General features: G+C 38.7%; 1 protein-coding gene across 6 annotated transcripts in view; it reads left to right on the forward strand.

The window, feature by feature from the left end:
* The window catches only part of TTBK2 (tau tubulin kinase 2), a 213,527-nt gene that overhangs the window by 134,399 nt on the left and 63,698 nt on the right, over positions 1-15,430 (forward strand). For all 6 annotated transcript variants that reach the window (XM_010598383.3, XM_010598382.3, XM_023558734.2 and 3 more), the window contains one exon: positions 11,496-11,561. In XM_010598383.3, the coding sequence (XP_010596685.1) occupies positions 11,496-11,561 (66 nt within the window). The remainder of the gene's footprint in view (positions 1-11,495; positions 11,562-15,430) is intronic.

Consider the following 15,430-nt stretch of genomic DNA (forward strand, 5'->3'; position numbering starts at 1 on the left):
TGGTATCTTAGAAGCCAAGTGAAGAAAGTGCTTCAAGAAGGGGGTTGGGATTATCAGCTGTGTCAGATGCTGCTGAGAAGTCAAGTAAAGTGGAAACTGATAACTGACCATTTGGATTTGGCAAGGTGGAAGCTACCGGTAACTTTTATAAGAATGGTTCCGTGAAATAATGAAAACCTGATTGGAATGGGTTAAATGGAGAGTTGGGGGGAGGAAATAGAGAATGGGAGTATAGGTAACTCTAGCAGTTTGGTTTGCTCTAAAGAGGAGTGCTGAAATAGGAAATTGTTGAAGAGAAAGTAAAATCTTTTCTCCCTCCCTCCTCCCCTCACTCCCCCGTCTTCCCATTTTTCATTCCTACCTACCTTCCTCCCTCCCCCCTTCCTTCCCCACCCCCTTTTTTAAAGATAGCAGTTATTATAGTGTGCTTGTGTACTGATGGTTAATGATATAGGAGAGATGAAAAATTGATGATGTAGTGCAGACAGGAACAATTATAGAACCTAGTCCTTGCATAGCTGACAGGGGAAGGAATTCAGGGCACAAATGGAGAGGTTAGTCTGTTAGACTAGAGCAGGAACACTTCCATCATAAATGAGAGAAGGCAGAATATGTGGACACAGGTACAGGTAGACATTGAGAATAGGTAGTGGGAAGTTGAGGAAGATCTCTCATAGCTTCTATTTTCCAAGTGAAAAAAGAGGCAAGCCTTTTTGCTGAGAGTAAGAAGTGATGTTGGACTCTGAGGAAAGAAGAGGACAAGTGGGAGTTGTCTGGGAGAGGGAAAAAGCATGTAAACTAACTAGGGAAATAGAATAGGATGCTGGGCTGTGTTGAAAGCCCATTTGAGTATTATGGTAATTTAAGATAAGATTGTCAGTGTAGTTGTGTGCTCTTCTTCAGCTACCTTTAACTGCTTGTATATATGTGCAGTTTAGTCCAAGCATTGGGTTTACCTTGGGTTGGGGTCAGGTGAGCGCTATGGAGGAGACAGGAAAGGGAGTTGAAAGCATTATGTGAAAAAATGGCTATTGTGGAAGGCCATAGCCTGTGTAGGGAGTGTACTTTCCCTTATTGCTGTATTAATAGCTAAGTTTCTTTTAGGGTTTTTATACCAGTAAGTTTTCATAATTTTCTTTAACTGTATCTCTTAAAGGAAACCCTGGTGGCGTAGTGGTTAAGTGCTACGGCTGCTAACCAAAGGGTTGGCAGTTCAAATCCGCCAGGTGCTCCTTGGAAACTCTATGGGGCAGCTCTACTCTGTCCTATAGGGTCGATATGAGCCAGAATCGACTCGATGGCACTGGGTTTGGTTTTTGGTTTATATCTCTTAAAACTCAAAATTAATTTCATACTTTTGGGGTCATGATTATGATTGAGGTAATTTTCTCATATTGTTCTACTAATAAAATATCAAAAGTTGCCTTTTGTAGATTTGTTTCATAGAGTACAATTTTATTCATTGCTTTTAGTAAGCTTGAATTGAGCTGCTTGTATTGTCTAGAATGCCATTATGTTATCCTGAAAAAAAAAAAATATATATATATATATATTTTTGCTATATATATGTTCCAGAAGAGCATAACAAAAAATATAAATAAAAATATTGAGAAAGAGTAATAAAACAAACATTCATAGCCCCAAGTAGGTTAAGAAATGGGACATCATAAATACCTTAGAAGCCGGCTGTGTCCTTTCCTGAGTGCGTCCTTCCTCAAGCAGCACTGTCCTGTGGAATTTATGGTGATGGTGGAAATGTTCTATACCTGTGCTGTCTAATATGGTAGCCACTAGCTACAAGTGGCTATTGAGCACTTGAATTGTAGCTATGGCTAGAGCAAGTGAGAAACTGAATTTTTAATTTCGTTTAATTTTAATTAATTTACATTTAAATAGCAATATGTGGCCAGTAGCTATTATACTGGCCATTGCAACCCTAGAGGTAACCTCCATTCTAAATTTTCCATTAACCAGTCCCTTGCTTTCTTCTCTCTTCTAGAGACCTGAGGGTACTTGTTTTGGAGACAAGGAGCAGATTCAAGGAGTTGTCTAGGCAGGCTTTCACATTTACTTTGTGTTCCCAGACTTAACCTTACTGCTTTTCTTTTTTAACCAGTCTCCCCCACATTCCTTCCACTCTGCTTTTATTTTATTTTATTTTGTTGTTGAGTATACACAGCAAAACATACACCAATTCAACCGTTTCTACATACCATTTACTGACATTGATTATATTTTTCGAGTCATACAACTATTCTCACCTTCCTTTTCTGAGTTGTTCCTCTCTCATTAGTATAAATTCACTACCCCCTAAGGTTCCTGTCTGATTTTGCAAGTTGCTGTTATCAATTTGATCCCGTATAGATACGCCTTAAAAGAGCATAATGCTCAAGGCAAACATTTTTTGCTAGTTAAACTAAACTATTGTTTGGTTTTAAGAAGACTTCAGGGGATATTTTTGGTTTAAGGTTTAAAGATTATCTCAGGACAGTAGTTTCAGGGGTTCATCCAACCGTCATACCTCCAGTAAGTCTGGAGTCCATGAAGATTTTAAATTCTGTTCTGTATTTTCCTCCTTTTGATTAGGATTCTTCTATAGGATCTGTGATCAAAATGTTCAGTAATGGTAGCTGGGCACTATCCCATTCTTCCGGTCTCATGGCAAAGGAGGCAGTTGTTCATGGAGGCAATTAGCCACACATCCATTTCCTCCTGCTGTTCCTGACTCTCCTTCCTCTCTTGCTCCAGGCAAATAGAGACCAATTGTTGTGCCTTGGATGGCTGCTTGCAAGCTTTTAAGACCCCAGACACTATGAAATGAACTAGGAGGTAGAATAGCACTAAACATGTTATTAGGCCAATTAAATGAGATGTCCCATGAAACTGTGACCCTAAGCCTCCAAACCAAGAAACCAAATCCCGTAAGGTTTTTCATTGTACCTAAGCAGACTCAGCAGCTGGTTTTTGTTTTTGTTTTGTCGTTGTTGTAAATATACCTATCTCATAGCTTTTACCAAGTCAACTTTTTACAGGTACACAACTTATTGACAGCAATTACATTAATTGGTTGTGTAGCCCTACTCTTAATTAATGTAATGTTTCCATCTCTGTTAACCCTCCCTTACACCCTCCCTACAACCCCTGGTAACCACTGATAAACTTTGTTCTCTATATATTTGCCTTTTCTTGTCTATTTATGTAAGTGAGGTCATACAATATTTGTTCTTTTATGATTGACTTATTTTACTCAGCATAATGTCTTCCAGCTCCATCCTTATCGTAGCATGTATCAAGACTTCATTCTCCTACTGGCTGAGTAGTATTTCGTCGTATGTACCACATTTTGCTTATCCATTCATTTGTTGATGGGCATTTAGGTTGTTTCCACCTTTTGGCTATTACGAATAGTGCTGCAGTGAACATTGGTGTGCAGGTCTCTTTGAGTCTCTGCTTTCAAGTGTTTTGGGTTTATACCTGGAGTAGAATTGATGGGTCATATGGTAGTTTTATTTAGTGTTTTGAGGAACTGCCACATGGTTTTCCACAACAGCTGTACCATTTTGCATTCCCACCAGCAATGGGTAAGGGTTCCAATTTCCCCACATCCTTACCAACATTTGTTTTTTTTTTTGTCTTAGCCGTTCTAAACGAAAAACCAAACCTGTTGCCATTGAGTCGATTCCGATTCATAACAGCCCTATAGGACAGAGTAGAACTGCCCCACAGTTTTTCCAGGGAGTGACTGGTAGATTCGAACTGCTGACCTTTTGGTTAGCGGCTGAGTTCTTAATGAAATGTTATTTCATTGCAGTGTTGACTTGCATCTCTCTGATGGCTAATGACACTGAGCATCCTTTCATGTGTTTGGTGCCCATTTGAATGTCCGCTTTGGTGAAATGTCTATTCAAGTCCTTTGCCCATTTTATGATTGGACTTTTTGTCTTTTTGTTGTTAAGTTGTCAAAGTTTTATATATATTTTGGTTATTAGATTCTTGTCAGATAAATGGTTTCTGAACGTATGCTCCCAGTTGCAGCTTATCTTTTCACTTTTTTGGTAAAGTCTTTTGATGGACAAAAGTTTTTAATTTTTGAGTCCATTTATTTAAATTGTGTTTTGCTGTTTGTGCTTTTATAATTATATTAGATAATCCATTGTTACAAGTTAGGCCTGACAGCATTGCCCTGCTGTTCTTCTAAGAATTTTATGGTTTTAGGTTGCACATTTAGGTTCTTAATCCATTTTGAATCTGTTTTTGTCTATGGTATGAGACATTGAATTCTGTTTTATTTTTCTGCCGTTTTTTTTCTTTAAGAGAGTTTTCTTTATATAACCCCTTTAGAACTTAACATTTTTTTTAAGTTGAATTTTAGATGAAGGTTTACAGAACAAACTAATTTCTCATCAAACAGTTAGTATACACATTTTTGTATGACATTGGCTAACAACCCCGTGACATGTCAATACTTTCCCTTCTCAGCCTTAGGTTCCTCCCTGTTACCAGCTTTTCTGTTCCTTCCTGCCTTCCAGTCCCTGCCCCAGGGTTGGTGTGCCCCTTTAATCTTGTTTTGTTCCATGGGCCTCTTCAGTCTTTGACTGAAGGGTAAACCTCAGGAATGACCTCATTACTGAGCTGAAAGGGTTTCTGGGGGCCATACCTCCAGTTTCTGTCAGGCTAGCAAGCCTGGTCTTTCTTTTTGAGTTAGAATTTTGTTCTGTATTTTTTTCTATCTGTGTCTGGGACCCTCTATTGTGATCCCTGTCAGAGCAGTCAGTGATGGTAGCCAGGCACCATCTAGTTGTACTGGGCTCAGTCTGGTGGAGGCCGTGGTAGATGTGGTCCATTAGTCCTTTGGACTAATCTTTCCCTGTGTCTTTAGTTTTCTTCATTCTTCCTTGCTCCTGAAGGGGTAAGACCAGTGGAATATCCTAGATGGCTGCACACAGGCTTTTTTAAGACCCCAGACACTACTCACCAAAGTAGAATGCAGAACATTTTCTGTATATACTATGATATGCCAGTTGAGCTAGATGTTCCCTGAGACCATGGTTCCCACAGCCCTCAGCCCAGCAGTTGGGCCCCTCAGGGAGTTTGGATGTGTCTATGGATCTACCATCACCTTGCCTTATACAGGCTGTGCTGGCTTCTCCAGTATTGTGTACTGTCTTACCCTTCACCAAAGTTACCACTTATCTCTTGTCTATTAAGTGTTTTTCTATCCCCACCACTCCCCTCTCTGGTGACCATCAAAGATTGTTTCTTTTTGTGTGTGAACCTTTTCATGAGTTTTTACAATAGTGGTGTTATACAATATTTATCCTGTTGTGATGGACTTATTTCACTCAGCATAATGCCCTCCAGATTCATCCATGTTATGAGATGCTTCACAGATTGGTCGCTGTAGAACTTACAGTTTTAATTAAAACTTTTGTGGATAACAAATACAGTTGTATTGATACAGTGGACACCCTCTTAGCTGACCAATAAGAAGCAGTAGTTGGTCCAGTAATTCTAAAAGTTCAGAGGACAGGGAGTCAAATGAGATATGTATTCCTTAGTTGGTTTTCACCAGTTTTTATATGCACTTTTTTTTTAATGTATAAAACCCATTGCCATCAAGTTGATTCCGACTCATGGTGACCCCATAGGACAGAGTAGAACTACCCCATAGGGTTTCCAAGAAGTGGCTGGTGGATTCAAACCACTGACTTTTTGGTTAGCAGCTGAGCTCTTAGCTGCTGCACCACCAAGGGTCCTTTTTGTTGTATAGTTCTATGAAATTTTATCACACGTGTAGATTTGTATAACCAACACCAAAATCAGGATATAGAACTGTTCCATCACCACAAAGAAATTCCCTCAAAACAATTTACATTTTAAACATTAATGTATATTTATTTGCCAAACTTACAGTATGGGGCTGTCAGTCAGAATGTGTTACAGAGGGAGTGGAGATTATCTCTTACACCAGTGACTACTTATTTATGTGGTGATTGGTTTTGAGAGCCTCTACTATTTATCACCTCTACGAAGTACTGTGTTGTTGACATGTGCCGTCAAGTTGATTTTCAACTCATGGCAGCCGCCTGTGACAGAGTAGAACTGCCCCGTAGGGTTTTCTAGTCTGTAGTCTTTACAGGAATAGATCACCAGGTCTTTTTCCAGCGCAGCCGCTGGATGGGTTCTAATGGCCAACCTTTTGGTTAGCAGGTGAGACGTGTTACATTAAACAGGATTGTGAGGTACAAAGGCGTCCTCAACTGTGTGTATATTTACAACAATGTGATCCATACAATTTAAGAATTGAAATTCTGTTTAATGATTTGAATTTGCCTGTTCGCTTATTTATTTCTTTCTCCTGCTTGTAAAGCATGCCCCAGTTTCTTCACCATTCAGCTGGCATCTCACGTTGGCCCTTTGTGTCTCAGCTCTTGGAATGGCATGTTTTCTCCTGCTGCTTCCTTCCTAACCATTCAGCCGAAAGTTCCAGTCCTAGGGCTATAGTGACCTACTGAAGATAAGTTTCAAAACTCTTTTTCTCTGTTAGCATTCCAAATTTCAACTGAATTTATGTTGCTTTCTTATTCCCATTTGGGGTTTTATTACGTAGTTCTCCTTGCATTTTTTAGATTTTTTTTTTTTTCCCTGATCCTTCTCCTTTGGCTAGTAATAGGTCAGGGCTCAGTGCTAGAGTCCTTGCCCTTCTCCTTCCAGATTTCCTCCTTTAGGAGCTCATCCTGTCTCTGACACTCATTTGCTCCTTCACATTCACATTGCTTCTGCCCTTGTACTAGTCTTCATGATTTTTTGTTTGGATTATTAAAATAGTTTTCTCTTTGGTCTCCTTATCTTCTCAATCTGTTCTTCATGCCTCCACCAGAACAAACATTTCAGGAACTTCTTCAATCATGCCACTTCCCTGCTTAAAATTTTTTGATGAATTCCATTTGCCTGAACATTATAGCCTGAACGACTTACCATGGCATTCAAGGCCCTCGTTAGTCAGATTCCAACCTACTTTTCCATTCTTGTCTCTCACCCTTTGCCTCAGCCATCCCAAACTCTTCCCTAACACCCGTAGTTCTTTTCTCCCTCTTTGCAGTGTTGATTATCTTTTTTTTACCTAGAATACATTTCTTTCTTCTTATTGCAATTCTGTTTGTCCTTCACCCGTTTAATTTTTTATTTTTTACTCAAAAATCTAGGTATTTAATTTAATGAAATACGCTGTTAGATTATTAATCACTCTCACTTTTTACTTTTTAAAAATGTTTTAAAATACTACTTTTGAATATATTTACGTGGTATAAAAATACAGGAATTAGAAATTTATCAAAGACTTAGTTTAAAACACACTGTTAAGCAAATGAAAAGACAAGCCACAGACTGGGAAAAAGTGTTTGTAAAAGACACATCTGATAAAGGTTTTGTATTCAGAGCCTATAAACAACCCTCATAACTCAATAATAAGAAAACAACCCAATAAAAATAGGCAAAAGATTTGAATAGTAAACGTTTTGCCAGAAAAGAGATACAGATGACAGATAAGCACGTTAAAAGATGCTCAGCATCATTAGTCATTAGAGAAAATGCCGATCAAAACCACAGTCAGATAGCACTTTACACCAGTTAGGACGGTTAGACTGAAAAACCAGACAATACCGGATGTTGTTGAGGGACAGAAATTAAATCACTGGCTGCCAGAGACTGGGATCGGGGGAGAAGGGATTGGCTACAGGCGGGCGCAAGGGGGCTTCTTGGGGTGGTAGAAATAGTCTGTAGCTTGACTGTGGTAGTGGTGGTTACATGACTTTCTTTGTCAAAATCCGTAGAACTACGTACAGGCGGTCCCCGGGTTACGAACAACATCCATTCCTGTGTCTTTAATTCAAATTTGTAGGTAAGTCGGAACAGAAAAATATAGTTCTTGTTTAGGCTTACGTATACTTTGGTGCAAAAAAAGGCGTTTGAAGCCTCTTCAGTGATTTAAAGCTGCACATGCAGCAAGTGAAGGTGATTGTGACGGAGAATTTGTCCTGAGGAGGGGCTGGTTCAGTGGTTTCTAAGGGAGGGCAGATTTACATAGCATTAAAGGGCAAGTGGGAGTTATCCGTAAATCAAAGGAGATGTTCTTAACCCGGGGACTGCCTGTATCCTTAAGTGTGAAATTTACTTTGTGTAAATTATACCTCAATAAACCTGACTTTAAAAAAGTGATAGTTAAACAGTTTCCATCTCACCCTGGCCTGTCCAAGCACACTCATTTCCTATAGTTACCCTCACGTTCACCTTTAGGTAGCTGTCCTATAACCCATCGCTGTCAAGTCGATTCTGACCCGTAATGACCCTACAGAGCAGAGTAGAACTGCCCGTGGGGTTTCCAAGGCTGTTGTCTTTGTGGGAGCGACTGCCACATCTTTCTCCCACGGAGTGAGCGGCTGGTGGGCGCCAATCACTGACCTTTGATTAGCAGCTGAATGCTTAACCACAGCACCACCAGGGCTCCTTAGTATTAGTTTCTTAATATATTACCATGGAATTTCTTTATGCATATGTACTAAATTCAAATGAATATTCTTAGTGTTTTTTTCCTTTTTTATATAAAAGGTAGCTTGATGTGCATTCTGTGCCTTGCTTTCTTTCCACTTAATAATGTATCTAGGTGATTTTTCTATGTCAGTATATAAAACGCCCTTATTCCTTGTTAGGGCTACAAAGTGTATTTCATTATATGGTACTGTAACTTATTTAATCGGTCCCCTGTTAATGAACATTTGGATTGCCTCCCGTCCTCTGCTGTCACAAACACTTATGTAGTAAATGACTTTGTACATCACTTATCTTACACATATGCGGGTATATCTGAAAGATACAGTTCCAGAAGTGACCTTGCTGGGTCAAAGAGAACATATGCGTTTGTAATTTTGATAGAGATTCCCAAATTGCTGGCCATTGGCAAAGTTTCAAGACACCATGTGTTTCAAGGCCCAGTAAAATACTGCCTTATTCTTAAGACTTCCTTTTTCCCTCCCACCAACTAGAATTTTTACTCCTGGGCTTTCATGGCTCATTGTACTTTGCTAATGGTGTTCATTTAGCCTGCCTTGAATTAAAATTACTTCTGTATATGGCTGTTTTCTCCAGTTGGATTGCATTGTCTTTATTGCATTATACAAGGTGGCTGAATTTTCTTGACCTGGTAGTGTTTCTTTGATTGGTCACATCAAGATTTCTGTAAACCACTGATCTCTCTTTACCTCTTTCTCAACTTTTGCATGGCAGAAGTGAGGCCAGAGCCAGGCTAAGGATTCCCTAGGATGCCCTGAAGTGGAAAAAGCCTCCTGGGCTTGTCTTGACCAGAATCCATCAGGGGAAAGTCTAAATGTCCAATTAACTGTGGCCTAGGCTGCAGAATATGATAATAGGTCTGGAAATTTTCATCCTGACATTACTGGATTGCATGTAACTGGGCAGAATCACATGCTACAAAACCCCTTTTGTGTTAGCCAGAGGCTCTTGTCATGTATAAAAGTATAACCTCTGAAATGCTGTTTCCTGAAAAGAGTTGATAGTAGGTTTTTATGTATCATATTAGAGATTTTACTTCTAGAAAGAGAAATTTCCCACCTCAGAGTTTTACCAACCGTAATGAGAATATTAGATACTCCTATGTTTTTTTTATGTTAGTCATGATGTTGTAGGAAAATATTGAGATCTTCTGCCTGTTATTCTCAGTGCTCTGCAGCTAGGAAAATAAAGGGAATTTAAAATAATTGTGGAAATTTTTGATTACTGACACGTGTCATTAAATAAAAAGAGAATATTTAAAAATAGTTAAAAAGAAAACAAATAAGAGTAAAGGGGAAGAGAGAATTTCATGAAAGAAGAAATAGACAACATGAATAGATTAAACATGACTTACAAAAATGAACACGTGGAGATAGAGTATGGAGAGCACTTATATAATAGCATATGACCAAAGTGACTCTGGTAAGTAAGGATTTAAAAATAACATTTATTATAGTCTTTTTCTGGCTAGAAAAGTAATACATTTTAATCGAGGAAAATCTGAAATTACTGCAAAGAACAAAAAAGTCTACTAATGAAAATTATTGCCTGTCATCGTTTTTAAGTTTGTCAGTTTTCATATTGAGCTATAGTGACATCCATGAATCTTCAGGATACTAACATGATCCTTGGCAAGCAGTGGGATGGAAACTGTGTGTGATACCAAGTCAAAAGACCTTTGGTTGATACCATGGTTCTACCACTTACCAATTTTGTGCCCTCAGACAAGTTACTTGATCTCTCAGAGCCTGTTTCTAGGTCTGTAAAATTAGCAAGACAAGCAAAGACCTTCCCCTGATAAAGTTTATATTCCAATGGGAGAAAACAGGCAATAAACTAATAAATAAAAATAAAAATATAATTAATTTTAGGTAGTGAAAGATGTTATGGAAAAAAAATTAAGTAGGGTAAAAGAATAGAGTGCCCTTGCCAAGTAGGGGGAGCTGTTTTAGATTAAGATGATCAAGGAAAATAATATTTCTCAGAGGAGGCAACAGTTGAGCAGAGGCCTTAATATAGAGTAGAAGATCTGTCCATTGGAGGTTTGCAGGGAGATGCATTCCAACTGGAAGAAACAGCCAGTGCAAAGTCTTGAGCTTGAAACAGAACTGGCTTTGGGAGAAACCACAGTTAATCCATTGTAGAAGGAAGTAAATGCCAGATTATGGAAGATTTTGTAGGCCAGATAAAGAGTTTGGACTTTATTCTAAGTTGAGGTCTCTGAGGACTCACATTGGGATTAATTCCTGGTATCTAACACATAAAAAGTACCCAATAACTTGAATTTATGAATATATGAATTCCATATACAGGGAACCCTAGTGGCACAGTGGTTAAGTGCTATGGCTGCTAACCAAAAGGTCAGCAGTTCGAATCTACCAGGTGCTCCTTGGAAACTCTATGGGGCAGTTCTACTCTGTTCTGTAGGGTCGCTATGAGTCAGAATGGACTTGACGGCAACAGGTATATACAGGGTGGGTACAAGTTGCCACCATCTTTAAATTGAATTTGAATGAGATAGCCAAGACATGAAGAGGTTGGCTTCTTATGTTACTTGGTGATTCCTCATGGTCCTAATATACTTATTTGTAGCCAGAGCCTGAATATTAATATATGTGCTATAATGCTTGGCGTGATTCTGGGTATATGAAAGCATTATTAATGTTTTCTAATATACAGAACTATGTATCTGTCTCATTAGTGTCACTTTATTTAAATATGTAGGTAGAAACTAAATGTTATCAATGGTTTTGTAAAGGTATGAGAGAGATTCTCCCTATAATTTAACAATAAAAAGTTAGAATTTAAGTAAATAATGCTTTATTGTTACAGTAATGAACATATTTCTGTCATCTGTTTTATGGGCTCAAGTGTGCTGAATCGACCATTTGAAACTCATTTACTATTTTTGCTTGGTTTTGTCGTAGCCCCGAGCTGTGGCAGGCTTTCGAGGGACAGTTCGTTATGCATCAGTCAATGCTCATCGGAACAGGGTAGGTATCTGAACGAGAGGTTTATTTGTATAAGCTTGCTGATGGCTTGAATCAGATTGATTTCTTTTCATTAGAGTACACAGGTGTGGAAAGTGCTTAGGAGCAGAGGGATCCCCTTTATAGCTATAACGTTAATTGAAATGGTTGTCTTAATTCTCATGTTTTTGAGGTGGCAACGAAGGTAAAGAATTTAACAATTGTCAAAGGTATATATTAGATAAATGTATGTACAGCTGCATAGAAAGTAAAATTGGATCTTTTCTCCATTTTTTGTCACCAACTTTCTGTTCTATGAACCCATAATTGTTTTAATGATCATTTTTTTGTGTGAAAATATATACAGCAAACAGACACCTGTTCAACAGTTTTTAAATATACATTGACAGTAGTTACATTCTTCACATTGTGTCATCATTCTCCCTATCTCTGCCCCTATTGTTTCACCACCATATACTGTCTGCCCCTGAAAATTCTCATCTGTGCTTTAGAGTTAGTTGTTATTTCAGTCTCATATAGGTAATTCTTCAATAGGTGGCAGTGCTCAAGACAGACATTATTTTTTGAGCTAAATTGTTGTTTATAGTTTAAAGATGACTTCAGGGGATGGTTTCAACTCAGGGCTCCAAAGTTGTTTCCAGGCAATAGATTCAGGGGTCCCTCCAGTCTCAATGTGTCCAATAAGTCTGAATTTTCAGCAAGAATTTGAAGTTCTGTACCTAAATTTTCCTCCTTTTGATCAAGACCCAGCTCTTGTGTCCCTGATCAAAACATTCAGTAGTGGTTGCCAGGCACCACCCTTTTCTTCTGGTCTCATGGCAAAGGAAGTAGTAGTTTATGGAGGCAGTTAGACCTGAGACCATTTCTTTCTCCAATTCCTGGATCTCCTTCTTCCTCTGTGGCTGTAGGCAATTAGAGACCAAGAGTTGTATCTTGGATGGCTGCTCACAAGCTTTAAGACCCTAGGCACTTACCCATTCTAAGAAACTTAAAATAATATTGGGCCATAGAGACTATCACCCATGAATATTGTGCTCCTTTAAAAAATCATCTATATGAGATCAAACGGTCAACAGTTATTCTAAAGCACAGATGAAAAGGTAAGGGGCAGGGAAACTAGATTATTGGAATTGGAACAACCAGATGAAAATGAAAACGTTGACACATTGTGAAAAGTGTAACCAATATCAGTGAATAATTTGTGTAGAAATTGTTAAATGGAAACAATTTTCTATGAAAACACAAGAAAATATGGCTAAAAAAACAACAGCAACAGTAATATTAGGTCAGTTGACTGGACAGGCCCACAAGACCACCACCCCAAATCCATGAACCAAGAAAACTAGTCCCATGAGGTATTTTTGTAGCTAAATATTATCAATGACTATAGCCTTTTTTTTTTTTTTTTTTTTTTTGCTGCTATTTTTGTTGTAAAATTAAATGTAGCATCTTATTTGTCATTTTGGTCCCTTTTTAAAAATTTTCTAGTGTACAACTTAGCTGTAATAGTCAAGTTATGTAACTATTACATTTAGTCAATGCCAATTTTCCCATCACCATAGAAAAACATTCAGTGTTTCTCATAGAATGATCCTCCCTTTTTCCTCCCCCCTCCAGCTCCTGGTAACCACTAGTAAATACTGGTTTTTATGTTGTTGTTGTTGTTGTTGTTAGGTGCTGTTGAGTCAGTTTCGACTCACAGCGACCCTGTGCACAACAGAACAAAACACTGTCCGGTCCTGCGCCATCCTTACAGTCGTTGCGCTTGAGCTCATTGTTGCAGCCACGGTGTCAGTCCACCTCGTTGAGGGTCTTCCTCTTTTCTGCTGACCCTCTACTCTGCCAACCATGATGTCCTTTTCCAGGCACTGATCTCTCCTGAAAACATGTTCAAAGTATGTAAGATGCAGTCTCGCCATCCTTGCTTCTAAGGAGCATTCTGGCTGCACTTCTTTCAAGACAGATTTGTTTGTTCTTTTGGCAGTCCATGGTATATTCAATATTCTTCTCCAACACCACACTTCAAAGGTGTCAACTGTTCTTTGGTCTCCCTTATTCATTATCCAGCTTTCACATGCATATGATGCGATTGAAAATACCATGGCTCTTATTTTTTTTCTGGTCAGGCGCACCTTAGTCTTCAGGGTGACATCTTTGCTCTTCAACACTTTAAAGAGGTCCTTTGCAGGAGATTTACCCAATGTAATGCATCTTTTGATTTCTTGGCTGCTGCTTCCATGGCTGTTGACTGTGCATCTTTGAAATGACATTCTTTTTTAAAAATTTTTATTATGGTAAAATGTATAACATGGATAAACTTTGAAAACATCATGCTGAGTGAAATAAGTCAATCACAAAAGGACAAATACTGTATGATTCCACTTACATGAGATATCTAGGATAGGCAAATGTATAGAGAACAGAGTTTATTAGTGGTTACCAGGGGCAGATGGGAGAGGGAATGGGAGACTTATAGTGTAAGGGACACTGAGTTTCTGATAAAGGTGATGGAAAAATTTAGAAACAGATAGTGATAATGAAAGCAATTAATGTCACTGAATTGTACACGTGAAAAATGTTGAAATGGCAAATATTTTGTTACATATATATTTGCTGCAATAAAAAATGTATATAACAAAACATTGGCCATTTTAACCATTTTTACATGTCCAATTTACTGACATTAATTACATTGACCATGTTGTACAACCATCACAGTATTTCCAAATGTTTTTCATCACCCCAAATAGAAACTCATTACCTCTCTCTCTTTTTTTTTGAATTGTGCTTTAGATGAAAGTTTACAGCTCAAGTTAATTTCTCATACAAAAGTTGGTACACATATTGTTATATGACATTAGTTGCAATCCCTGTAATGTGACAGTACACTCCCCCTTTCCACCCAGGTTTCTTGTGTCCATTCAACCAGTTTCTATCCCTTCCTGTGTTGTCATTCTGCCTCCAGACAGGAGCCACCCATTTGGTCTCGTGTATCTGATTGAACCAAGAAGCACACTCTTCACGAGTATTATTTTCTATTTTATAGTCCAGTCTAATCTTTGTCTGAAGAGTGGGCCTCGGGAATGGTTTTAGTTCTGGGTTAACAAACTGTCCAGGGGCCGTGGCTTCGGTGTTTACTCCAGTCTCAGTCAGACCATTAAGTCTGATCTTTTTTACATGTGTTTGAGTTCTGCTCTGCGCTTCTCTCCTGCTCCAACAGGGACTCTGTGTTGTGTTCCCTGTCAGGGCGGTCATTGGTAGTAGCTGGGCACCATCTAGTTCTTCTGGTCTCAGGCTGATGGAGGCTCTGTTTTATGTGGCTCTTTTGTCTCTTGGGCTAATATTTTCGTTGTGTCTTTGGTGTTCTTCACTCTCCTTTGCTCCAAGGGGGTTGGGACCAAGCGATGCATCTTAGGTGGCTGTTCAAAAGCTGTTGAGACCCCAGACGCCACTCACCAAGGTGGGATGCAGAACATTTTCTTAATAAACTTTGTTATGCCAATTGACATAGATGTCCCTGAAACCATGGTCCCCAGCCACAGCTACTTTGTCATTCAAAGTGCTTAGTTGTGTTCAGGAAACTTCTTAGCTTTTGCTTTAGTCCAGTTGTGCTGACTTCCCTTGTGTTGCGTGTTGTCCTTCCCTTCACCTAAGATGATTCTTATTTACAATCTAGTTAGCAAGTTCTCCTATCTCTCCCTCCCCACCCTCGTAACCATCAAAGATTGTTGTCTTCTGTGTTTAAACCTTTTCTTGAGTTCTTATAATAGTGGTCTCATAAAATATTTCCCCTTTCGTGACTAATTTCATTCAGCATAATGCCCTCCAGATTCATCCATGTTGTGAGATGTTTTCAAGGATTCATCGTTGGG

Source organism: Loxodonta africana, chromosome 10, assembly GCF_030014295.1.
Source record: "Loxodonta africana isolate mLoxAfr1 chromosome 10, mLoxAfr1.hap2, whole genome shotgun sequence".
Lineage (NCBI taxonomy): Eukaryota > Metazoa > Chordata > Mammalia > Proboscidea > Elephantidae > Loxodonta > Loxodonta africana.